This window comes from Bactrocera tryoni, chromosome 3 (assembly GCF_016617805.1).
Source record: "Bactrocera tryoni isolate S06 chromosome 3, CSIRO_BtryS06_freeze2, whole genome shotgun sequence".
NCBI lineage: Eukaryota > Metazoa > Arthropoda > Insecta > Diptera > Tephritidae > Bactrocera > Bactrocera tryoni.
Window position 1 is genome coordinate 29,046,175 of NC_052501.1, and position 25,352 is coordinate 29,071,526.

Genomic DNA, 25,352 nt, shown 5'->3' on the forward strand with positions numbered 1-25,352 from the left:
GATCTCTTAACATTTTTCTTTTTAAAGTACTAGAGATTCTAGAATAAAATTCTTCATCCGCCTTCCAGTTCATTTATTAATGTTGTTATTTCTTTCCTTTTCAGGTTCCTTTACTTGAACCACGTGACGAACCAGCACACATCCACTACGGCCATGATCCATATTCGGTGGAGCTGTCGAGCTGTCGCTCAGAAAACAGCGAAATTGTGCTCTCTTTAGTGCTCAAAAGCCACGATTGGACGGATTTGAGTGAAAATAGGAAGAACAAAGTTCTAGACAAGCTATCCAAGTTCTTCGCCATACCGAAGGTAATAAGAAATGCGATGCTTAACATAAATTTGTCTGCTCGTAAGCAGGCACAAAACAGAAATAAATAAGAATTTAGCAAAAAAGAACGAAGTAAAATTAACAGTTGACTGATTTACCGTTTTCTACCTCTTAGGAATTCATCGTTATGGAATCTGTCACAAAACGTGAACTCAGCGAAATGCAGAAGGAGGCAATACGCAGAGGTTACAACAAGTGCCATAATAGCAATAAACACCCACTGGGACGAGTTAGCTTTGTGGTAAGCAACAAAATAAATTAAGAAATGCACCGCAATGGGAGTAGGGAATGCTAGTCAGTGGAGAAATTGATTGCAGCTAAAGCGCACTGCATGTTTATACCGGCTCATAAATAGATCTGGATTTATTAATGAATATTTCTTAATTATGTTTATAATGGTTTTTTCTACTTAATCAAATAGTTTAGTTTTTGTTTATTTTTTAAAGGAAAAATATAAAAAAATTTTATATAAAATTAATTTTTTTCTTCTAATTTTTTTCTCGTCTAGCTCGGCTGCGGTGCCAAATCCTTCACAATGAGTGAATCTATAAAGAAGCAAATAGGTGCTCAGATGAAAGACGGTTCTATTGACAATATAACGGGCGAAAAATTCGGCTGGTGGGTGATTTGGCGCAAGCTCTACAAAGCGAGGTATTTATTAATAATTATTAATAGGTATTTGTATACAAACATTGTGACAAAAAACTACGCGGAAATTGTAAATAAAATTCAAAATATTTAATTATTCATCAATATTTATTTTTTCGCCTTCAAAGTAATCCCAACAAGTTGTAATACACTTATGCCAACGATTCTTCCAGTTCTTGAAACACTTTTCATAAGCACTTTTTGGGATGGCTTCAGCACCTTCAGTGGACTTTTTTTTATCTCTTTGATCGACTGAAAACGGGTTTCATGGAGCGGCAATTTCAGTTTGGGGAACAAGAAAAAATCACATGGAGCTCAGTCTGGTGAATACGGTGGTTGATCGAAGAAATTCATTGCGTTTTTGGCTTTAAATTCGGTCAGAATCGTTGCCTGATGCGATGGTTCTTCCACAATCCGATCGTTTTCGACGGATGTTCTCACTCAAACGCCTCAAAATGGTCTGTCTCCCCGGAACAAATTTACCACCAAACCACGAATATCGATAAAAAAAAATGGGCATCATCTTGTTTTTTGAGCTTCTTTGGAGTGGTTTTTTTAGTTTCGGTTCGTCTTTTTCCCCACCATTCCGATGATTGTTGACTTGTTTGCATGTCAAACTCATAAACTTATGTCTTATATCCTCTCCATGAATGTGGGATCGGAATTCGCATGATCAAGCATGTCCAAAGAGACGGTAGTCTTTTTTAAAAATAATTCAGTTTTATCGAGACGAGTCGAACAAGAACTCGTTCCATATCCAAAGCATCCATAAAAATCATTCGAACAGATGCGCGAGAGCTCTCTTGCCATCTCTCTAACACTTGTCTGACGATTTTTAAACAACACATGCTTCAATTTTTTAAGCGATCAGTAGGGTAATCTGGCCTGTTTTTTGACATTTTTTTATAGAAATTTTTATTCTACAATAGAACTTTTTTCACATATCATGAGGTATATCGTGGAGCGTATAAACAATTTTTTTCGGAATTTTTTGATGACATTTGTCAGAGAAATGCCTGGGTGAATGAGATGCAGACACGATTTCTCATGTTTGAATCATCAGAAACAAAAACCCAATTTATTCCTAAAAAGTACGTGAATAGTTGTCGTCCCTACTAGAATGTTGATAAATAAAAAAGTAATTAACTTTTTTTTCTTTTAATTTTTCCCCATGTTTTTTTTACTTCAATTTTGTCATAACATTGTCAATAAATTATAAAAAATTATGAATCTAGCAGGGTCGATAGCCAGGCGTTTTGTGAACATTTAAAAAAATTTAAGCAAATCGGTTGAGTAGTTCAGCCGGAGTCATGTCCGCCAGTTTAAAAAAGTGTGCACTCCGAGCGCTCCGAACGTCGAGCGGTATTATTATTTTTGGGTCTTTTTCGAAACCTTCCCATGGTAAAGTGGGTTTCTACATTAATTCTAAGGGTATAAGGGAAGAAAATGCAAAAAAAAATTTTTTTTGAAAAAAGAGTACCCTACTGACCCCTTATGTAATATTGTCTTTAGTTGAAAAGTTCGAAAGTCGACCAGAACGATGAATGTCTTCAACGACGTCTTTGAAGGGCTTGTACCACTCGTAGGCTTGTGTTTTTCATAAAACTGAATCACTGTCAGCCTTTTCCGACATTCTTAACGATTCTGAATACGAAATTTGGTTAGAAATTCTAAATTTGAATCAAATTTTTTGTTCGATATTTTTATCCATTGTAAAAAACGCAACGCACTACTGAGCAGCATCGACTTAAGCAGCTGCTGCAAACAAACTGGATGACAGATCGTGCGCATATTTGGCATAGTAATTAAGGTGGTAGGACTACCCTTAGTAAAATACATTTTTTGAACTATCATTTACCCGGGAAATTACAATTTCCTGGTGCTTTTTTGTCACAATGTATACATATATGGTACATATTTAAATTGATATTAAATCTTCTATTTGTTATCCTGCAGAGCGCAACGTAATCGCCGCCAAGCTGAGGGTTCCGGCGCTGATGAAGCCGATGATGCCGACTATGAATACGAGTACGATGACGATGATGAGGACGTTGTGTACGTATCCAACCCAATTAAAAAGTAATTTCTACCAAATATACATACAATACCTATATGTCTATGCTTCGAAGATTTGCTGGCACTCAGTTTCATAGGAATATTTATGTCAATGATGTTAGCTGAAAATTATATTTCGTTTTCATTAGTGTTCGATTACTTAGACCCGATATTCTTCGTAAAACTGCCGGCCAAGTAATTTCAACTTGATTTAAATATGAATCGTTGAAGTTTCTAAGTTTTACTACTATTTCTCTCATAAAGTACTAAATGACAAAACAGAATATGAAAAATTGCTATTTGCTCAGAATAGACTTACAAGTATTGAAAATTATTGGAAAATATGATTTTCAAAACAGTTACAATTACACATTTTGATTTCTTCATTGTTATTTCTGTAACAACATCAATTATTTTGCTAATATACAAGGTCTGTCGCAGAAGAAGCAGGACTGAAAACAACAAAAAATTAATATTTTTCAAAAGTTATATTTTTTTATTCAAAGTAGTTTCCTTGTGCTTCGATACAGCGTTAAGCCCGGTCAATTAGTATTTCAAATGAGTGTTTAAGGTAATTTTTCGGAATGCTTTTGAGAATATCGGTCGTCGCCTTTTGGATAGCTGAAATGCCCTGAAACCAGTGTCCTTTCATGGGCAAATGAAGTTTTCCAAATAGGTAAAAATCACAGGGTGCCAGATCAAGTGAGTAGGGTGAGTGATTAATGGTTAAAATGGAATTTTTTGTCAAAAAATCAGTGACAAGCGTCGACCGATGACACGGCGCATTATCGTGCAACAGGCGCCAGGACCCTGCCTCACGGTGTTGTGGTCGAGCACGACGAATGCGTGACAAAAGACGCTTCATAACACCAAGGTAAAACACAGCATTAATCGTTTGGCCAGGTGTGACGAACTCCGGTGTACAATACCCTCTAAATCGTAAAAACAAATCAGCATTGCCTTTATTTTTGACTTCTGAAGACGACCGACTTCTGATCGTCACAGAGGTCCTCACGACCTTCTTGGAATCTTTCAGTAAACATTTTCCCAAGTTTAAAACAAAATTTGATATTTGCTCTTTGCATTTTACGACCGATGACCAAAAGTTGCTGTCACTTTTTAATCGACAACATCGATTTTAGTTATCCAGTTGTCTTAAAATTTCTACGAAATGTCATCAAGAGATCAAACTTTTTATTTCATATAACCACCAATAGGTGGCGCCACCAAAAACAGTTATATTTAAAAAGTTCTGTTTCTTTTGCGACAGACCTTGTATAGTTTAAGGTAATATTGCAGAATAGAAAGCCTTTGAATGAGAAGTTAACCGCCTAGCGGTAGTTACAAGTTTATAGAGTCATCAATACTTTTACATTAAGTATCTCTTTAGTTGTTGTTGTTGTTGCAGCGGAAATAGACATTCCTGAAATAATTTGGCGGAATACTGTCGACCGTTGACAGTCTTTGGCTGGATAAATATCCGGGTCCGTTGCGGTTACGTTGACTCGGCTGCCATGGAAACGTTCTGAGCTATTTTGTAATCCCACCTTGTTGTTGTTGTAGCGACAACAATAATGGTATAATTTTATGCCGCATACCCAGCAATTGATTAATCATACTTGTACTACACCTAGTGTGGTGAATTCGCAAAAAAAAAAAATTATATTAAAGTATATATGTGAGTAATTAAAATTCAAGAAAACGTCTCTTATATTCCTATTTCCCTCGGAACCAATACAAAATTTGTAGAAGCCGGCATTCTTAGCTCAACAAATAACTTTTTAAATCAGGAGCTTCAAAGAATATCTAATCCGTTCCCACGACAGTCGGATTTACGTAATCGGAATGGAACCGCAACGCAGAGTTCTGCCGCTACAACAACGACAAGAAGAATACCTAATAATGTTCTTAATTTTATAACGATATAAAGTCCCGTTCATTCCTGGTCAACTAGAAACAATCATCCATGCTTGAAGATATTCAAATACCAGCAAAATAAGTTTTCTCGAGAAAATGTGGATGTTTTTTTTGTAACGAAAAGATAGATATTGTCACTCGGATCAGTTCATGGTAGGTCCAGGAAACGAGTGATGTAGAAGGAATTTCAATTTCCACATAGCAAGTGCTAAGCTACCGGGCTCTACGTTATCCAGAGCTGTTCTTTTTGATTCAAATCGGTTTTGGTCGCACATACAACAACAATAAAAATGGTATCAAATCATAAGAAAAACGTTGTCGACAGTTAAGTTGGTCATGCGAAGACCTACTTTAACCGGACACCATTTGTTTTGGCAGTGAGACACCCCAAATTAACCTTAAAAGCTCAAATAAAGTGAGCGAAAAAAGAAACTCCGAAAAGAGTATGCTTCTGCACAGATTTATGACACAATAGTTTTGGAAAAATAGTTTTAAACTTAAAATTTTTGCAATAAAATTGATTTTTGTAGTAAAACATAATCTACAATTACAAGCTGCATGTATTGGCGTTACCATATGTAATGTATTGCAGAAAAATCATTATATTTTATAATTCCATGAACCAGGTATATTAAGTTTACCATGATATTTGTAATACCCAAAAGAAAACGTCAGATACTCTATAAAGTATAATATCTATAATAATGTGCGCAAAAAATAGTAAGACTGTTTTATTTAAATTTCGCGCAAAGCTCCAGATTGGTGTGGCTGTCAGTGACATCTGTGCTAAATGTCACTTCAAAATAAGCGTTAGTGTTTAATCGACGCTTGTCTTTCTGAATTACATAAAGTGCATAGGGCGATTTTTACGATGAGTGAAATTATTCAACAAAGAAGTTCCACTAAATTCTGTGTGCGGAATCAAACTTCTAGTGCGGAACGTTCAGAACGTCGGAAAAGGTCTGCGGTGATAATAGCTGGTCGCGAGCAAGTGGTTAGATTGGTACAAATTATGCAAAGAGTGTCGAGAACACCTAGACGACCAACCACGTCCAGAATGGCCAACAACATCAACTGATCTTCAACACGCCAATAAAATAAAGAAATTGGTGCTTGAGAATCGACGACTAACAGACAGAGATCTTACTGGCATCGATGGAATATCAAAAGGATCAGTGAAAGGCCATTTGGACCTAAGAGAAATGAAAGCCGATTGGTTTCAAAATCATTCAATTTCTTCGAAAAATAGCATCGCGTTAATGTCCGTAAAACAATGTTTTTCGACTACCAAGATGACATGAAACGTATTATTACTGGCAATGATGATTGATTAGATTTATGCGAACCATCCAGAAACAGATGATCGATTGGCCGAATATCGTGGCAAAGGTGAGGCGAAGCCGAAAAAACCACGTCGCAGGTCAAAAATCAAGTTTGTATTCACAGAGTTCTTCGATTATGGAAGTGTGGTGCACTCCGAATCCCTTCCGACCGGCCAAACTTTCAACAAGAAATACTATTTGAGTGTTATGTGTCGTTTGCGCGAAGCTAAAATGAGGCCGGAATTATGGGCCGACAACACGCCGTGCAACCGTCGCATACTGCATTGATTCTTCGTGGGGTTTTCGTCAAATTTTCAACCAGTATCGTGCTCCAATCACCGTATTCGTTTAATTTAGCTCCGTGTGATTTCTGACCATACAGCAAACGCAATCGACCGCTCCGGGGAATCCGATTTCAGTCAATTGAAGACATTAAATGTGAATCGCTACGCGCATTAAAGGCTGTTCAAGAAATTGACTTAGACCACTGTTTCGAAGATTGGAAAAAGCCTTGGTTCTAGGGTATTTGGGCCAAGGGGGAATACTTTGAAAGGGACGACAAAGATTTTGAAGAATAAATTAAGAATTATAAATTTATGAATAAAGTCTTACTATTTTTTGCTCACAGTAGTATACATTTACATGATCAGTGTGACGAGCTGACGAGGGCTAAATGCCCTGCCCGTTTGCCTGTCCCTCTGTCTGAATATATTCCTCAGTTTTTAGATATCAATATTGCTTCCTACCTTTTCTCATCAAGAAACTGCTCATTTGTCGCATAAAGCTGCTATACAAGGCTACACTGAGCTATCGGAATCAAGTACTTGTATGAGGAACTTTCTTATTTGAACATATATCTTCAGGAAAATTGGCATAGGTTGTTGTCCAAAGCAACGGTGCAAACTTATTTCGATCGAGGCACTGTAGCAAGTGCTTGTATGAAAAACTTTTTCATTTGATGAGATATCCTCACGAAATTTGGCATAGGTCTCCAAAGAACTTATTCCGATTTTTATTTTTTTTTATCTTGTCTAAGTCATCATTTTTCCAACATTCAACTTTTTTCTTTTCAGTGAAACCGTAACGGAAGTGCCCGTAACCACCACACATGCGCATCGTCATCACCACGGTGTTGGACAGGTGAGTCTCCAGCGCTATTTTAACAACGTTTCACATATTTTATTTGTTGGTTTTGCAATATGCATTTTGAAAATAACAAAAAAAGGCAAATGAAAATATGGATTAAAATGTCTCACGCGAAGTGGTGTACTTACTCACTCATATTTATTGGTCATTGCTCAGGGTTTCATTCATAAACTTAAATATTGCACTTTTGTAATTAATAAACCATTTGTTGATTTATGAAAATTTGCTAAACCGAAAAAAGAAACACATACAAACATAACTCACACACATGTAAACCCGGTAAACAGTATTGAGACATAGACACTTACATACATACATACATTTCAATTTGTTACGGATTTGTTATTAATCTAATGATGTTTTTCCTGGTCTCTTTTTTCTGCTCTCTGTCTTTTTCTGTGCTAACCTCTAAACGTTTTCTGTGATTCGAAACGTAAATGAATTGAAAAACCAAAAAAAAAAAAAATTAAAAATATGCTGACAATTACAATATGTTTGATTTTATATTAACTAACCGTAAACATATATATTTTATAAATATATACATACATATGATAAATATATATAAATACATATATGCATTCATTAAACTCACATCATCACAAACGCACGCACAAACACACACATTTACGCACAACCCGACACACCCACACACCACCGACCACGACCAATGTTGTCTTCTTGCACACGCGTAACGGTATATAGTCGAATATCGAGGATAATAAGCTGGAATTGTCAGCGGCATCTTCATCGCCGACGTCCAGTGACGCGAACGAGGATGGCATACTCGCCGCTGTGGCCGCCGCCTCCTCCTCGTCTAGTGCCGCCAAACAGCCATCGTCCGAACCGAACCTATTGCTGCCACATAAACAACCGAATATCGATGAGGAGATTGTTGAGAGCGTTTCACAATTGGAATCGGTCATTACGAAGACTATTGAAAATACGAAGAATCTCAAAGAGATACCGGTTATCGAAGAGGACGACGAAGATGCACCGGTTGCCGTCGACATTGCCAAGGAATTGGATGTGCCAAATGCACTGGAGGAGCTCAATGGTGGTGAGCTCGGCGGCGGCGCCGACAATGATTACGACAAGACTGTGAATTTAAATGAACCAAATCAAGCGCTTACCTCAAATGCCGGTGGCCAACAAACGGTAAAAGGTGGCCAAAGCACAACAACCGCAGAAATAACGCATGACAATTTCGGTGCGCCGGAGTCCAACGCCTCTGCTGCAGACCTCGACTCAGCGCCTGCTGTTGAGTCCAGCGCCGCGCTAAGTCACAGCTCGTTGGATCGCTCGCAAACCGAAGCCTCGTTGCTGAATGCATACGATACAACAGCCGCCGCCGTTGAGTTGGAAGCGCGCACCATAACGCCGGTAGCTAACACACTAGAACCCGCCATAAGCGGCGTTGAGTTGTCCAAGTCGGAGACGACTTCTTTGTTGCCACCAGCTTTGCACACACCAGCAATGAATGCTTCAACAACACAAGCACCCTATCTATTGGCCAATGCTGGCACGACTTCATTATATGCATCAGCATCATCATCATCATCATCTCATCGTCCTCCTCATCACCACCGTTACCATCGTCATCTGTTTCGTCCTCCTCTCTGCCTAACTCCTCATCAATGCCCTCCTCATCTTCGTCTACGCCGTCGTCTGTATTAGCAACGGCTACGTTGCCCACTTTCATATCGTCAACAGTCACAACTTCATTTGCAACAACTTCTCCAACAACAACAACAACAATAAAACCATCATTCATCACTACACCATTGTTGAGCAAGGTAAATACTGAACAAACAAAAAATCTCTTGTGGCTTCTATTCACCTCAACGATTATCGTAACAGTTTGCTAAAATCTATGCTAAACGTTCTAAATTATGTTAATACATATGTACATGTATGTAAAACAAAGTATCAAATTATGAAAGTATTAGCTGAACGTCATGTATTTCCTATAAAGCTTTAACTATTATCAGTTTGTATTGTAAGCTCGTTACTCACCTTGTTTAGTACTTACCTACATATATATACATATTTAGTACATATATACTAAATGCTCTAGGCTTGTCAGTGCTAAACAAAACTTAAAGTTAAACTATATGTACATATATACATATTGTGATCCTTGTTATATAGATTCCTTGCGGTCGCATAGAATACATACATTTTTTAGGTTATGTTTTTATATTCCCTTTTTTTGTTGAAAATAGTACTTGTGGCTATAAATGTATCACAAAATGATGTTAGACAAGTAGTCAGCTGATTAGTAAATATTCCTCAGAACACAAATATGCTAGAAAACATATAAATGTGTATTTTAAACTGAAGGAATATTAATATTTTTAAAATCCTTGCATTTCATTTATTTTTTATTTAATTTGTTTCTTTTTATTTATTATTTTTTTTGTTTTTAATTTCATGAAACTATTTTAATTAATCCTTTTTTTTAATTTGTATTATTTTATTAAATTTTTTATTTAAATATTTTTTTAATTAAAAAAATTATTTTATTATTTTTATTAATTTTTTTATTATTTTTATTTTTTTTTTATTAATTTTTTTTAATTTTTTATTTTTCGCTACTATCCTACTTGCTGGATTGGTGATCTTTAATATTTATTATAAAAATAGTAATATTTTTCTGTAATTTTTTTAATACTTATTTTTTAATTTATTTTTTTCGAAATTAATTAAAAGTTAATTTGTGATTTTCTGTAAATTTTTTTAATTATTTTGTTTTCTATTTATTTATTAATATATAACACTAGTAATATTTTTTGTAATTTTGTAACATTTTTTTTAATTTTTTTAATTAATTAAAAATTAAATTGTGACTTTCTAGTACATTTTTTAAATTATATTTCCATTTTTTCTCTTTATTTATTTTTTTTAATTTTATTATTTTTATTTTTTATTAAATTTAATTATTATTTTTCCATTTTTTCTCTTTATTTATTGTTTTAATTTTATTATTTAAGTTGTTTTATTAAATTTAATTATTATTCCATTTTTTCTCTATATTTATTTTTTTAATTTTGTTTTTTATTTTTATTTGAAAAAAAAACGTTAAAAATTAGCTTTTGTTTTTTTTTTTGTTTGAAAAAAAAATTTAAAAAAACTTAAAAATAGATAATATTTTAATTTCTATTTTTCCATTTATTTTTTATTTTATTTTTAAGTTTTTGTTTGAAGTAATAAAAATTGTTTAATTTTCTATTATTTGTTATTCTTTTACTTTTTTATTTTCTTATCTATTATTTATTTAATTAATTTTTAAATAATAAAAATATTCTATATACATATGTAAATATAATAATAATGAAATTTTTAAGTATTTTTTATTATTTTATTCAAATTTATCATTTTAATATTGCTTATTTTAATTTTTTTCTTATATACTATATAAATTAATTATTATTTTTTGTTTTTTTTTTGGTTTTATAATTATTTTATTTTTTGAATTATATTAATTTATATATAATTATAATATTTTATAATTAATTTATTTTTTTTCTTATTGTTTTCAATTTGTGTGAATGAAGCGGTATTTGGTCTCGAAAACAACAACGAGCTTCTGTTCTAAATATATTTTTTAAATAATAAAATTAGATTTTTTCAATTTTTATTTTATAAAATTGCTTGTTTTGAAATAATTTTTTATTATTTTATTTAAATTTTTCTTTTTAATTTTGCTCATTTTTTTTCTTATGCATTTTAAATAATAATTAATTGAATAAATAATTAATTTTTTTCAATTTTCTGTTATATTTCTTAATTAATTAATTAATTTCAATATTTTATTTTTCTAGAATTTATTAATTTTTTTAAGTAATTAATTTAATTTTTTTTAATTATTGTTAATTATTATTATTTTTTGTTTTCTTTTATATTCTTATAATTCTTAATTAATCAATTTACACATTTTATTTCTCTAATTTTATTAATTTTTGTAATAAATTAGTTTAATTTTTTTTAATTATTGTTTTCAATTTCTTGGTAATGAAGAGGAATTTAGTCTCGAAAACATAAAAAGTTGCTACTCTAAAGTACCGTTATACTGCCACATTATATAAATGTACCGTTATAATTCCACATTGTACAAATTTCAATTCTAAATGGTTTCCTCCATTTGATGTAAAAAGCACAATCGTTTTCATTTACAATTTATCACTTTTTGGAAAACTATAAGTCTGGATTAGTTTTGAAGTTTGAATACTAATATTAGCGATCTTGAAGCCAATTCGAGTGTCTACGAAAGTAAATACAACCTGATATGATGCAAAAGACATCTCCATAGTTCACCTATAACATATACATACATATGTACATTCACATAAATACCGGGTTTGTACAGTATTTCTAGCAAGCTAGTTCAACTGATTGTTGGAGATGCTCTTGCCACAACATATCAATTTATATGTGTAGTACTATAAAGTGGCAACCTTTTTAACCTTGTTAACACAATACATTCCACCCAAGAAAATTGAATAGGATACAAAGGCGTCCAGTCGAACGACAGCTTACTAAAGGCATCGACACCTACTAGTATTCTGGCTTGTTTTGACAAAGCTGTATGCCATACTCACGGCTAAAATATTTATCTCTACACCTAGCCTCACTTTTTTCATTAATAGTGATCTTACGTTATTAAACAAAATTCAGCTAAAGTTGCATTTATTTTTCAATGAATTAACTAAACAAATTCTTCGAGAGTCCAATGGAACTAACAAGTCTCCACTGCAATAATGCAAAGCTTCGGAAAACTCTACTCAGACTTAGAAAATAATTTTTAGTAAAAATAATCCACTTTTTTACGGCGTTTCCAAATCGTATATGTTAAATGTCATATTTTTGACACTTTTGAGAGTGTTTTCTGTCTCTCTCTCTTTTGCTCTCTGTGCTCACCACCTATTAAATATCCCATTAGGATTTACATATCTTAGTATTAACTGTAACTTAAACACTCAAAAAATATTACTTGTACAAACGAGCTCAGTAAAATATTTCTTATTTTTTGTTGTTGTTCTCTATCCACTATATATGTACATACATATTTACTATTTGTTAACAAAAAAATCTATATAATCCACAAAATATGTGTTATTGATTGTCTATTAACACTAATATGGATGCCAAGTGCAGTTAGAACGTATGCAACAACAATCACAACTACAGCAAATACTTAAACAAACAACAAAAACATTTGATAACAACACCGACTCGACGCTGACGCCAAAAGGCGGCGCTAATGCGGAAGAAGCCGTTAGAAATGGCGCAGAGGCCGCAACAACAACAACAAGCGTGCATCTGTCAATGGCGGAAACAATAACGAGCAGTGATACAACAACAATAACAACAACCTTAACGACAACAACCGCTGAAGGCGTCTTGAGAAAGGTGAAGAGCCGTGTTGTAGCATCGCTTGCAGAAAGCAATGAATCTCGTTTTTTTTTTGGAACTCTAAAGCTTGGAATGTGTAAAAAATATAAAAAGCAACAACAAATTAGCCACAAAAGAAACACAAAAAAAAAAGAAATTTGTGAAATTTCCCGCTTGAAAGTCGTGTGGAAGCGCGCAAATATTGTTGTATTGCCAATGCAAATTATTGAACGCATGTTTTGAAAACCGAAAAAAAGCAAAAACAAAAATATGCACTTTTTTTAGCACCTCAACTGCATAGGTCACCTCAACCACTCTCCAGCGCTCAGTCCAAGCACCCAAACCATCAACACCGGGCGCCTGCATGCCGTTAGTTACTCCCACATAGCTACACACATACATACATATATACATACATAGAAAGCAGCGCATGGTCGGTCCACTGTTTAGCAAATTGGCGTGCTTTGCAAACGCATTCGCACTCAACAAAGCGCCAATCATGACCCAACACCGTTCCACCACCAACTTTCCTCCAATGATTGTGTCCAATTGTTTGCCCCACAACTTTTCTTACGGCTACGCGCGCACATATCTCACATTTACGTATTCAAATGCTAATCACGTATAACGGTTGCACTCTTGCACTCTCGCACATTCACACTTCATAATAATAGTTGTTAATTGCTTTGCTGCTATTTTGCCAATTATGCACATTTCTTATTGTTTTTGTATTGCTTTTAGCATATTGTACATTTATGTGTGTGTGTGTGTGTGTGACTATCCACTTAATGTTTTATTTGTCTATAAATATTGTATTATATACTAACATTTCCCGATATTAATAGTTTATGTACATAAGTATATGCAGGTCATTGACAACTAATTGGAAACGCTGCGTACATTGCTGTAAATGCGTAATAAATATTCGTAAAATATATTATATAATACAGTTTTCATTTATTTTTATTATTATTTATGTTTTAAGCTGTGTAACTACTACAGTTATATCAGCAATTGTTCGAATAATGACGCCGTATTGAAAATGTTAGCTTAGCTGCAGCTAGCATTTGTTAAACGTTTCTCATACATTATGTTATCTTAAAAAAAAACTTAAAAGGTGGCAACTCTGTTTTGCATCATATCCAAATCGAAAGCTTCTCGAATTTTTTCCTGATATTTTAAATATTTCTCATACATTTTTTAATCTAAAAAAAAAAAATAAAAAGGTGGCAACTCCGTTTAGAATCATAGCTAAGTCGAAAGCTTCTCGTATTTTTTCCTGATATTTTAAACATTTCTCATACATTTTGTAATCTTAAAAAATCAAAAATGTGGCAACTCTGTTTTGCATCATATCCAAATCGAAAACTTCTCGTATTTTTTCCTGATATTTTAAACAATTCTCATACATTTTATAATCTTAAAAAATCAAAAATGTGGCAACTCTGTTTTGAATAATATCTACATACATATATCAAAACTTCTCGTATTGTTCCCTGATATAATATTTTAAAAGTTTCTCATACATATTGTAATCTAAAATAAAAAAATATTTAAAAGGTGGCAACTCTGTTTTGAATAATATCTAAATCAAAAAGCTCGTATTGTTTCCTGAAAGCCTTCTTAAAGTCTTGCTTGTTCATTACACTCTAATATCTTACACAGTTATATATTTTTCCTTAAGGTGGCAACTCGTTTCCAACTCATTTTGAAAGCAAATAATGTTCGTATGCTTTCTGAGAGTATTATTAGAAAAGTTGTGCGTCTAGCATACATTGTGTATTATTTTTTTGTTAGGTGGCAACTCTATTCTAAAACTTAATTAAAAAGACTTTCCTCAACTCTTTGCTTTTCTAGCCAATCAGTGTAATAGTTTGCTCAATTTTTCTATTTTTTCGAGATCTGGCTATTCGATTTTCGATTATTTCGTTTCAGTTTGTAAAAAAGGCTAAATTTAGGAACGAAATTTGTAATACCCAGAAGTAAACGTCGGAGGCCCTATAAAGCATATAAAAGTTCAGGGTGTTTGTTTGCGTATGCGTATGCGCTTCAGGGGCAATGCGCACTTGCCCAACCGCATTAATGTTGGAGCAGGTAGCTTAACTTACCATGCGACTCATGGCAGCAGATTATTTTGGTAAATGGAAGATAATGTCGTCTCAACAAATGAAGGCCTTAGGGGAAGATACACCACTGGCTCTACTTCCAAGCAACGGCGTTACGAAGAGGGTAAAAAAAGTTTGGAGTCACTCTCGGTAGTAAGACAGAGTTGAGTGATTCCACGCTCGACCTATTACTATCCAGTGGTACAATGACGGCTCGAAAACACCGGAAGGCATTGGAGCAGACCGCATACCAATTTATCTATACCAGTGGGATGTTTTCCCAGCATCTTTTAAGCAGAAATCTTTGTTAAAAGTTAGTGTGCAGAAATCGATCTCCATCGCAACTATCGCAACCACAGTATCGCTATACTAAGCGATAGCCAAGCGGCACTAAAAGCGATCTCAGATTATGAAGTCTAATCGCTATTAGTTGAGGAGTGTATAGGAAGGCTGAACCGACTATCAGTTTATAACCGTGTACACTTGATCTGGGTGCCGGGGCATAAAGGGGTAGCCGGCAATGACCTGGCCGGCGAACTCGCCCACTCTGCGGCAGCGTCCAGGTTGATGGGGCCAGAAACGTGCCCCACATAGTAAAGGAGTTGCTCTGCATGGAGGAGAGAGTGGTGAGAGAACGGTAGTGGCGGCAGCCAGCAGGTATGCGCCACACCACTACCGGTTTAGACATGGAAGCAATTTGTAAAAACAGGCTCAAGGCCATATGTTCCATCTACGTGGACAGGCATCATATTACATCAGTCGCGCCCAGCAAGCTCGTGGAAGTATTCATAATGCTGGATCCTTGTGACCATACATATGTGATATGGGAGAGGGCACAATAGACCAGAGGTCGCAGCGCAAAACCTCAATAATTTTCTATCTATTTTTGTTGTTGTGAAGGGTATTATAGCTTCGATGCAACTGAAGTTAACCTATTTTCATATTTATGAATAATATTTATAAAGCAATATTTTTAAAGCGTTTCCCATTAGTTGCCAATAAATATAATTGTTGTATATCGTCTTCTGGACGCAATAATCTTAATATGTTGCATAATTTACACTATTATAGTTAAAATGGAAATAATAGCAAATCAGAGAGTGAGCCCTTAAAGAACAGTTATATAATTTTTGCTTTTTTTGCTATAAAAATTGAAAAAAATTCAAACTAAAATTTAAAAAAATAAGTAAAAAAAAAATTATATTAAATAACTGCTTCGTTGGGTCTCTCTCAAACTGCTATTATTTTACTAGCTACTGTACATAACTGTTGCACATACTTATATCATACTTAGATACATACCTAGTCTAGTCTGCATGCATGACTTCTAGCATTATTGTCGCACCTTAATGTTTGAACATTTCCATATATTTCTTCATACACACATTACGAGTATTATATTGCATAAAATCGAAATATTGCTGGCATGAAGTATCGATATCGAACATTTTTACTCGTCTAAGTTATACGAAATAATTTCGTTCTTTTATTTTCTCGAAAAAAAAAATCAACAAATCAACACACGACTGCCACAAAAACAAACTTTTGTCAAACAACGAAACACCTTTAGGATGACAATGAGACAAACACTTTGTTCTCCGAACCAGATGCGAGCCGCACGGTGAGTCAAATGTTATAATTCTAACTTGTAACACTGTCTTAATATGATCTATCGCTCCTTAGCCACCGACTACACCGCAAGGTGCCGACGCTGCGTCGCCTACTTCTTCGTTAACCTCACCAACAACTTCCACCTTTGGCACAACACCAACAACCTCCGTCAGCACTGATGCCACGGCGCCGACGCTGCCCTCTACCGACTATGTGGAGCCCAAGGCAGAGAATACACCGCCAATGATACGCACACGCCTGCAGAAATTCGCTGTAACCTCGGGCAAGGCCTTCTCATACTCAGTGCCGCAGGATGCCTTCTACGATACGGAGGACCTCACAAATCTGCGCTTGGATTTGACGGATAAAGATGATCGTGAATTGAAGGCATCGTCATGGTTACAATTCAATCCCGAAACACATGTACTGTATGGATTGTAAGTGTAAATTAGTGTTTTTAATTATTAATATTTATGGCTCATATGTTCGCTGATTTTGACCTTTCTGAATATGTGACCTGGTCTACGAAAAGGGGGCTAACGTGCGAAAACTAGTTTTCTGGGAAAAGCTGTTAAAAATAGTCGTCAGTTTCTCGTTATCTCATTAATTGTTCTCCTTTTTTTGACACCTAAGCCCCCTTTTCGTAGACCAGGTCACATATGTATATGTTGTTTGTAAGAGCAAGAAATAAGTAGTTACTTATCAAAAAGTATTCTGAAATGCTTCGAAAGCTGAGCTGAGTAGGTCTAAGTAGGATTTTTGAGACTTATATTTGATGTTTGTACAGAAAGTGGACAGCCAAACAGCATAATGCATAAATTATCGTTCAAAAATTCGATTTTTGGCTATAACTCCCACATTTAAAGTGTTAAAAAAACGAAATTTCGTACGTTATACGGATATCGTAATTGAAATATATACCGTGAAACTTGTCTTGATCCGTTGACTGTAGCAAATAGCTTCCATATTAAAAATTATTCAAAAGATTTTGGGTTATAACTCCCACATTTAAAGTGTTAAAAAAACTAAATTTCGTACGTTATTCGGATATCGTAATTAAAATATAAACCGTGAAACTTGTCTTGATCCGTTGACTGTAGCAAATAGCTTCCATATTAAAAATTATTCAAAAACGGTATTTCACATTATAAGTCCCACATTTAAAGTGTTAAAAACACTAAATTTCGTACGTTATACGGATATCGTAATTAAAATCTGTACAGTGAAAATTGTCTTGATCGGCTGACTATAGCATATGGCTTCCATATTAAAAATTATTCAAAAACGGTATTTCACATTGTAAGTCCCACATTTAAAGTGTTAAAAACACGAAATTTCGTACGTTATTCGGATATCGTAATTAAAATATATACCGTGAAAATTATCCTGATCGGTTCACTATAACATATAGCTCCCCTATAAAATATCGTTCAAAAATGAAATTTTGCATTATAAATAATTTATTTTTAAAGATAAGGTATCAAAATTTAGGCATATACTTAATTAAAACAAATAGAAAGAGAAAAGTTGTATAACTATAATATTTAGTAGCTCCCATATGGTGGAATTTTTGAACTGATTAATTTTTTACATCTGAAAAGTAATTATATTTAATTATTTTAAACTCAAACATATTAAAATATAAAAATTTTCCTCACATTCATACTTGTAGACCCCTGGATGATTCGGTTTCAAAATGGCAATACCGTTTAACGGCAACCGACTCTGGCAATGATTCAGTAACGGAAACTCTTGAGATATCTGTGCAACAGCATCGCGGTGTGCGTACCGTTAATCACGAGATCAGCATTACCGTCAAGATCAACGAGAAGAACATACACAACATTGACTGGCAGCTGAAATTAATGCGCGGTAAGCAGCTTCGAATAAAATTATATTTATACCAGCGTATAACTAATCCCTCATAATTTTCAGATGTTGCCTCAACACTGGGTGATGAAAACACCAACTCGTTGGTTGTACGCGAAATACGTCCGATGCCACAGGATCCAAATACCGCTACTTTTGTATATTTCAATGAGACCTTCCCCACCAATGAGTGTCCCGAGGCAGAGCTCAATAAGCTAGTCAAGCGTTTAGATGCCAGCCGCTTAAGCGATTTGGTGTATCCAACACTGAGTGTGAAATCCATAACGGGTCAGCTGATTGGCGCTTGCCAGAAATCGCACATTACCAAACCGAAACCAACGACACATATGGCGACAAACGTACCACCGCTGCCACGCAATCAAGTGGATCGCGTTAATGCTACCGTCGGTCATTTGCTCGTCTACAAAGTACCCAGCGATACGTTCTACGATCCCAACGATAATGAACAGCTGACGTTAACGTTGAAGACGAAGGATCACAAAGAGCTGAACCCGCGTCATTGGTTACAATTCGACTCGAAGAATCAGGAATTCTATGGCATACCAAAGAGTGGTGATGCCGGCTCAGAGGAATACTTGCTCGTCGCACAAGATGCTGGCGGCCTGAGCGCCACCGACGCTTTGGTTGTGGTGGTGAATCATGCGCCGAAGAAAGAATTTAGCGTCTACTTCAAAGCCTATCTGGCCATAAGGCACGAGCAATTCAATGCAGATCTGCAGCGTAAATTTGTGGAACGCATTGCTCAACTGTTCGGCGATCAAACGACACAGTACGTGCAAATACGTTCGGTGACAACGCATCACGACTCGGATAGCACAATTGTGAATTTCTACAATACGAGCTTGTACAAGTCGCATAATCGTTGTCCCGAAGAGGAAATCGAGGCTGTACGCAGTGTTTACCTAATTAAGGATCATATGGTGCGCGATCATGTGAAAAAGATTTTAGGACCTGAATTGAACCTAACCAATGTGCAAGCATTGCCGTTAGGCTTGTGCCATCGTAAGTTTGAATTGCTCTTATATATTTTTCATATTATTAGCAAATATATTTATTATTTTTAGCACAAACTGATATCATCCACCGCGACTATGTGCCGACGAAACCCGATCAGCCAACTCTGAAATCGAGCTTCAGCGAAGAGTATATGTACACAATCATCTTGCCGGCGGTGATTATTGTCAGCATGATCTTAATTGCTTGCCTCATTGCGTGTTGTCTACATCGTCGCCGTCGTAAGAGCGGCAAAATGGAATTAGGTGAGTTATTTGACTCAACGGTATATACATATAAGTAGATAACTGAATTGGTTAGGCAAGTTCAGTTTACAAGAGTGATATTTAAAGTGTATTTTAAAATAGATTTTTAATGAACATTTAAATGAGCTGGTGGTTGGAAAACCGATCATCACGTGACATCACTGGATTCCTTAAGTTAATGCCTTTAAAGGTTGTAATGCGTTTTTGCACTTTTTTACTGTGTTTATTGGAGATAAAGTCAATTTTTATTCGAGGAAAGTGCATTCTTCATAATCGTGGCTTTAAGCCGCCTTCATTTAAATAAAATACCCACTGTTGGCCTGGTGAACAACAAATACCTTGGGCTAATTCAGCTTGATAATAACACACTGAACTCATTTTCCTCTTCATTGGCATATACACCGCTTACGCTGTTATAGCCGACTTAACAACAGCTCGCCAGTCGTTCTTCTTTTTCGCTGTTTGGCGCCTTCTCCACCTGGTTTTTCCAACTGAGTGGAGGTCTTCCTTTTCCTCGGCTTCCTCTGGCGGGTACTGCCTCGAATACTCTCTAGACCTAGCCAGCGTAGCCGTTGTCTCTTAGTTCGCTGATCTATGTCAAATTCGCCGTTGCCAATGCGCAAAGGACCATAAATCTTCTCCAGAACCTTGCTCGCGAAAACTGTTTAAGAGTTGTTGCCAATACCTCCCTCTCCTTTATGGTATGAGGACCCACCGCAATGAAGGGTTCAGGTCATACCATTTTTCATACCATACCAGTTCATTCCAAGCTACACCTTTGTGACCGTGCAGCCCGATAAGGTGCACTTGGTTACGTTCCGCTAAGCTATTTGGCCATTCTCTACACTCCTGTACCAGTTGCTCGTTGCTATAGTTGCATTGGAGGTTTTTTTCTATGCACCGACTTATGGCTCAGACTTCTGCTTGAAAAATGCTCGGAAAACTGCCCATAGGTATGTAGTGTTTGGTGCGCGGTCCTGCGACTCATGCACCAATTCCCTCCGACATTTTTGAGCCGTCGATATACCGCTTGATTTTACCATCCCTAAACAGTGGCTCGAGAGTGGAGTCATTGCTTTCAGCCTTACTGCTAATCTTGAACTTATTGGTGAAATTTACCCTTTTTGGTAATGCAGTCCCTTGGGAGAAGAGCCAATGGTATTATATTACTTAATTCTTTCATCCCCTGGGACGAGATTACTTTACCTCTACCACACCCTTCTGCTGCTATTTAGAGCAGTGTGTGTTTGGCTACCTGACCGATTACTGGGTGAAAGTTCGTATTATTATCATCTAACCTCTTTAAATTGTTCATATAATTATGTAATATTTATGCATTTTATTTTATTTATTTTCGTTTAGGAGATGAAGAAGAGCGTAGATCGTTCCGCAAGAAGAATATACCTGTCATTTTCCAAGATGAGCTGGACGAAAAACCCGAAATCGGCAATAAGAGCCCAATCATATTGAAGGACGAGAAGCCGCCATTGTTGCCACCCTCCTACAATACGTCCAACATGAATGGTGAGTGCGCTTTTGCGAGCTTTTATCAATAAATTGCAAAGCTAATATTGAATTTATGCTGTTGTTCCGCCTTGCAGGCGACAATGATGTAGATGAATATGTGCCACCGCCCGCCGTTGTCGTGGGAGGACGCGAAGCGCGGGGGAAATCACCAGCAACGCCATCATATCGAAAACCGCCACCATATGTTTCGCCATAAAAATGTGGATTGTGGAGAATGTGGAGTGTGAGAGTGTGGAGAGCAAAAGTTTATGGCAAAAAACGGGAATCTCCCAACTACTGCTAAACTGCAACAAAATGGAAACTTTACTACTTAATTCACTACATAAACATTTATTTTCTTTTTAAGTTATATTATATACATACATACATATATTAAGTCTATACATAACATAGGTGATAGAGCAAAGCTACGAACGACAATTGAGTAGTGGAAACGACGAGCAGCTATCATTACAAAATGGCGCCTCAAACTGTCGGAACTTATGAACAAAGTTGTTGTAATTATTTAACAATAAAATATACAACAAACGTTAACTCAACACAACTACATGTAATTATATTATTTTCTTTCTAATTTATTACAAAAAAAACTCGAAAAAACTCGACAACTAACGGTTTAAATACTTTGGCAAAAAAAAAAATATATATAAATACAAATTAAAATATTAAGTATGATTTGAAAACAATTATTTTAGTGTCTAAAACGGATATATTTAATATACTTTAGCGTTAGTTTGTGGAAAACCGCATACATTTACTTTAACTTTCGTAAAAAATAACGGCATAACGTGCTCGCGACCAAACTGGCAGAAATTGTGCACAAAAGCGCGTTTGTAAACACCCTGTATGTGCTGACTTTACTCTAAAACTCTAAAAACAAAAAACAAACAAACTTTTGCGTTAAGTGCTAACGGTGCTTCCGCAAACTAAAATATATACAGTTAGAGTATTTTACAGTTACGATATTTTAACTAACGACGTTGCGTAACATAGTTGTATTGTAATCAAAATGAAAACGTGTCACAATCATTATTAATATGCATGTGTGTTACTTAAGATTTTTCACTTGTATAACAAAGCGAAAGCGAAACAAAAAACAAACAAAACAAAACAAAACAAATTAATTTAATAAAGAGCATAAGTAAGAAATGTCGGATAATCAAGCGCGTTTATACAAAAGCCATTTTCGTATTTTCATAAATATGTAATGATGAGTTGAAACGTTTTGTATTTGTATTTGTAAGGAGACAAGAAGAATTGTAGACGTGTGTCTACGCCACATAAAAAACGCTAAACAACAATAAAAAGCTAAATTCAACACACTTTTTTACCTACAAGCACACACTTAGCGTGGTGAATTGATTTTTATAACAGCATCGAGAGGATTCGGAATTAATATTGAGAAGACTATGAAAAAAAATTGAGCGGATTACGAAAATAAAATATTGAAAAGATTTCGGAAAAGAATATTGCAAAGATTTCGCAAAAATACTGAAAGGATTTCGGAAAATAATATTGAACAGATTGAAAGGTTTCGAAAAAATGATTTTGAATAATTTCGAAAAAAAGATTACAAAGATTCCCGAAAAATAATGAAAAGATGTGGGAAAAAATTACAAAAAAAAACTTCGAAAAAAGTATTGAGAAGATTTCAAAAAAAAAAAAAAATATTGCAAAACTTCCGGAAAAATATTGAAAATATTTCGATAAAAAATTATTCAAAAAAATTTGGAAAAAATATATATAAAAATAATTTTGAATAGAATTCGAAAAAAAGATTACAAAGATTCCGGAAAAATATTGAAAAGGTATCGAAAATAATTTTTCAAAAATTTCGGAAAATAATTTTGAATAGATTTCGAAAAAAGATTACAAAGATTCCGGAAAAATATTTAAAAGATATCGAAAATAATTTTTAAAAGATTTCGATAAATAATTTTGAATAGATTTCGACAAAAAATATGGCAAAGATTCCGGAAAAATATTGAAAAGAGTTTGGAAAAAAATATTGAAAGGTTTGCGAAAAAATAGTGAAAGGATTGAAAATATTCCGAGAAAAATGTCTGAAAACGTTGCAAAAAATTTTTGAAAAAAAAATGTTTGAACGATTACGGAGAAAAATTTCGAAAGGATTTCGAAAAAACATAAATAATATTTCGATACAATTTTTTCACAACGTTGTCGAAAAAAATGTTTGAACAGATTTCGAAAAAAGGATTGCAAATATTCCGGAAAATTATTAAAAAATTTTGAGCAAAACAAATATTGCAATTATTCCGGAAACAACAATAATAAACAATTTTTTTGTTTTACAATATTAATTTTGTGGCAGCTTTTTTATATACACATATTATTATTTTCATTTTTTTATTTTATAATTAATTTTTATTAAATTAATTGACATTTATTTTTAATTAATTTTTTTTTATTGATCAACAATTTATTTTTTAAAACAATTTTTTTTCAACTATGAATTAATAATTTTCTTCATTTTTTATTTTATAAATACATACAACAAATAATTAAAATTAAAATTATAATTAATTTCAAATTCAAACAAAAAAAAATTAATAAAATTAAAATTAATTATAAAATAAAATAATTATAATATTTTTATTTTTATTTTTATTAAACATTCTTTTATTTTATAACATTTTTTAATTATTAATTAATTATTTTTAATTACTAATTATTATTATTTTAATTATTTTTTTATTGCACTTTTTTCGTTTTTTCATACAATATTTTATTTTATTGTTTAATGTTAATTTTTTTTTAATTAGTTATTATAATTTATCTAATTTTTTTACTCTTTTTTTAGTTTTTGTTTTTTATTTACATTTTTTAAATTAAATTTTAATTTTTGTTATTGTTTTGGTTGTTTTGCTAGCTTTTTGCTGTATTTCTTAGCAGCCATGGCTGTTTGTTTTCTTTAGCGAGTGTTGTTTTGCCGCTTGTTGAATCGGACATGCCGTTATACATACATACACTTGTATTAAGAGATTATTTTCTTCATTTATGATTTTCAACTTACAACTCGAAAATTGGTTAATTGTACAAATAATTTGAAATTTCGTAAAATCGACTGCCAATTTGATCTACACACACACATACATATCTACACACGCAGTTTTAAGTTTTAGCGTATAATGTTGAATTTTGAGCAATCACTACTTTATTATACTTTACATATATACATATGTACATATATATGTATGTAGTTTTTTGTAATTTATATTAATGCTTAAATAATTTTTATATTTATACACTTAGATACATGCATACATACATACATGCTACTTATATTATAATTATGAAAATCAAACAAAATGTAACACAACAAAACAAAAACAATCAAATACTTTATACTTTATGTTAAACACGACAAATGAACGATATTTTGTTTTTGGTATTTTTAGTTTTAAAAATAAATATCTTGAAAGTAATTCGTCGAAAGTGAACACAACAAATGGTCGCATAAAAAGATAGCGTTAATATCGAAAGTTATAAATAATAAAATGCCAAAGATAAGTGTTGTTGTAATTTTATTTCGTTTTACGAGAGAAGACTGGTGGCTTGCGCTTATTATGAGTTGCACTTGAAATACGAATCCATTATTTCAAACTTAAAGTTGTATGAAATCGAAGAAAATTTGACATGGTGTCAAATGTGAAAGACCAAGATGTAAAGGACAAAGAGTCAAATAAAGTGAATTTCGTCCACAGCATTTTTCTTACTCTTCCTGAAAGGCAAAATTCTATGCGAGTAAAAATTAAAAAGGGTTGCACAATTCGTACTGTCAAGATTGACCTTCGACTTTTATGTGGCCGATTTGAAATTGCCGATTATTTGAGATATATTATTTGAGATCGAGAGTACTCATAAGCAGCGTCTAAACTTTTTTGTTCAGTGCAATTTTTTACAAAACAAATTACAAAACTAAATTTATACTTCAATTGAAAAAAAAAAAAAAAATTAAATCATGGCTCGATGCAATGCACCATCATCGTGTAAAATTAGTGAATTGTTCTTCCACAATTCCGAACATTTTCGACTGATTATTGACCGTCTGTCCCTCCATAATAAATTCATGATGCACCAAACCATTAATATCGAAAAAACAAGGGCATCACTTTGATTTTTGAGCGGCT

General features: G+C 33.9%; 1 protein-coding gene across 3 annotated transcripts in view; it reads left to right on the forward strand.

The window, feature by feature from the left end:
- LOC120770958 (dystroglycan) overlaps positions 1-22,519 on the forward strand; it is an 83,011-nt gene extending 60,492 nt beyond the window's left edge. The window contains exons 3-14 of one of the 3 annotated variants that reach the window (XM_040098686.1): positions 105-308; positions 443-568; positions 836-978; positions 2,932-3,054; positions 7,343-7,409; positions 16,485-16,535; positions 16,598-16,962; positions 18,198-18,397; positions 18,461-19,417; positions 19,480-19,674; positions 21,037-21,198; positions 21,276-22,519. In XM_040098686.1, the coding sequence (XP_039954620.1) occupies positions 105-308; positions 443-568; positions 836-978; positions 2,932-3,054; positions 7,343-7,409; positions 16,485-16,535; positions 16,598-16,962; positions 18,198-18,397; positions 18,461-19,417; positions 19,480-19,674; positions 21,037-21,198; positions 21,276-21,397 (2,715 nt within the window). In that variant the 3' untranslated portion in view covers positions 21,398-22,519. Of the gene's footprint in view, positions 1-104; positions 309-442; positions 569-835; positions 979-2,931; positions 3,055-7,342; positions 7,410-8,972; positions 9,212-12,572; positions 12,828-16,484; positions 16,536-16,597; positions 16,963-18,197; positions 18,398-18,460; positions 19,418-19,479; positions 19,675-21,036; positions 21,199-21,275 lie in introns of those variants that run through there. The other 2 variants (XM_040098687.1, XM_040098688.1) reach the window with 2 other exon arrangements.
- The last annotated feature ends 2,833 nt before the right edge of the window (positions 22,520-25,352 follow it).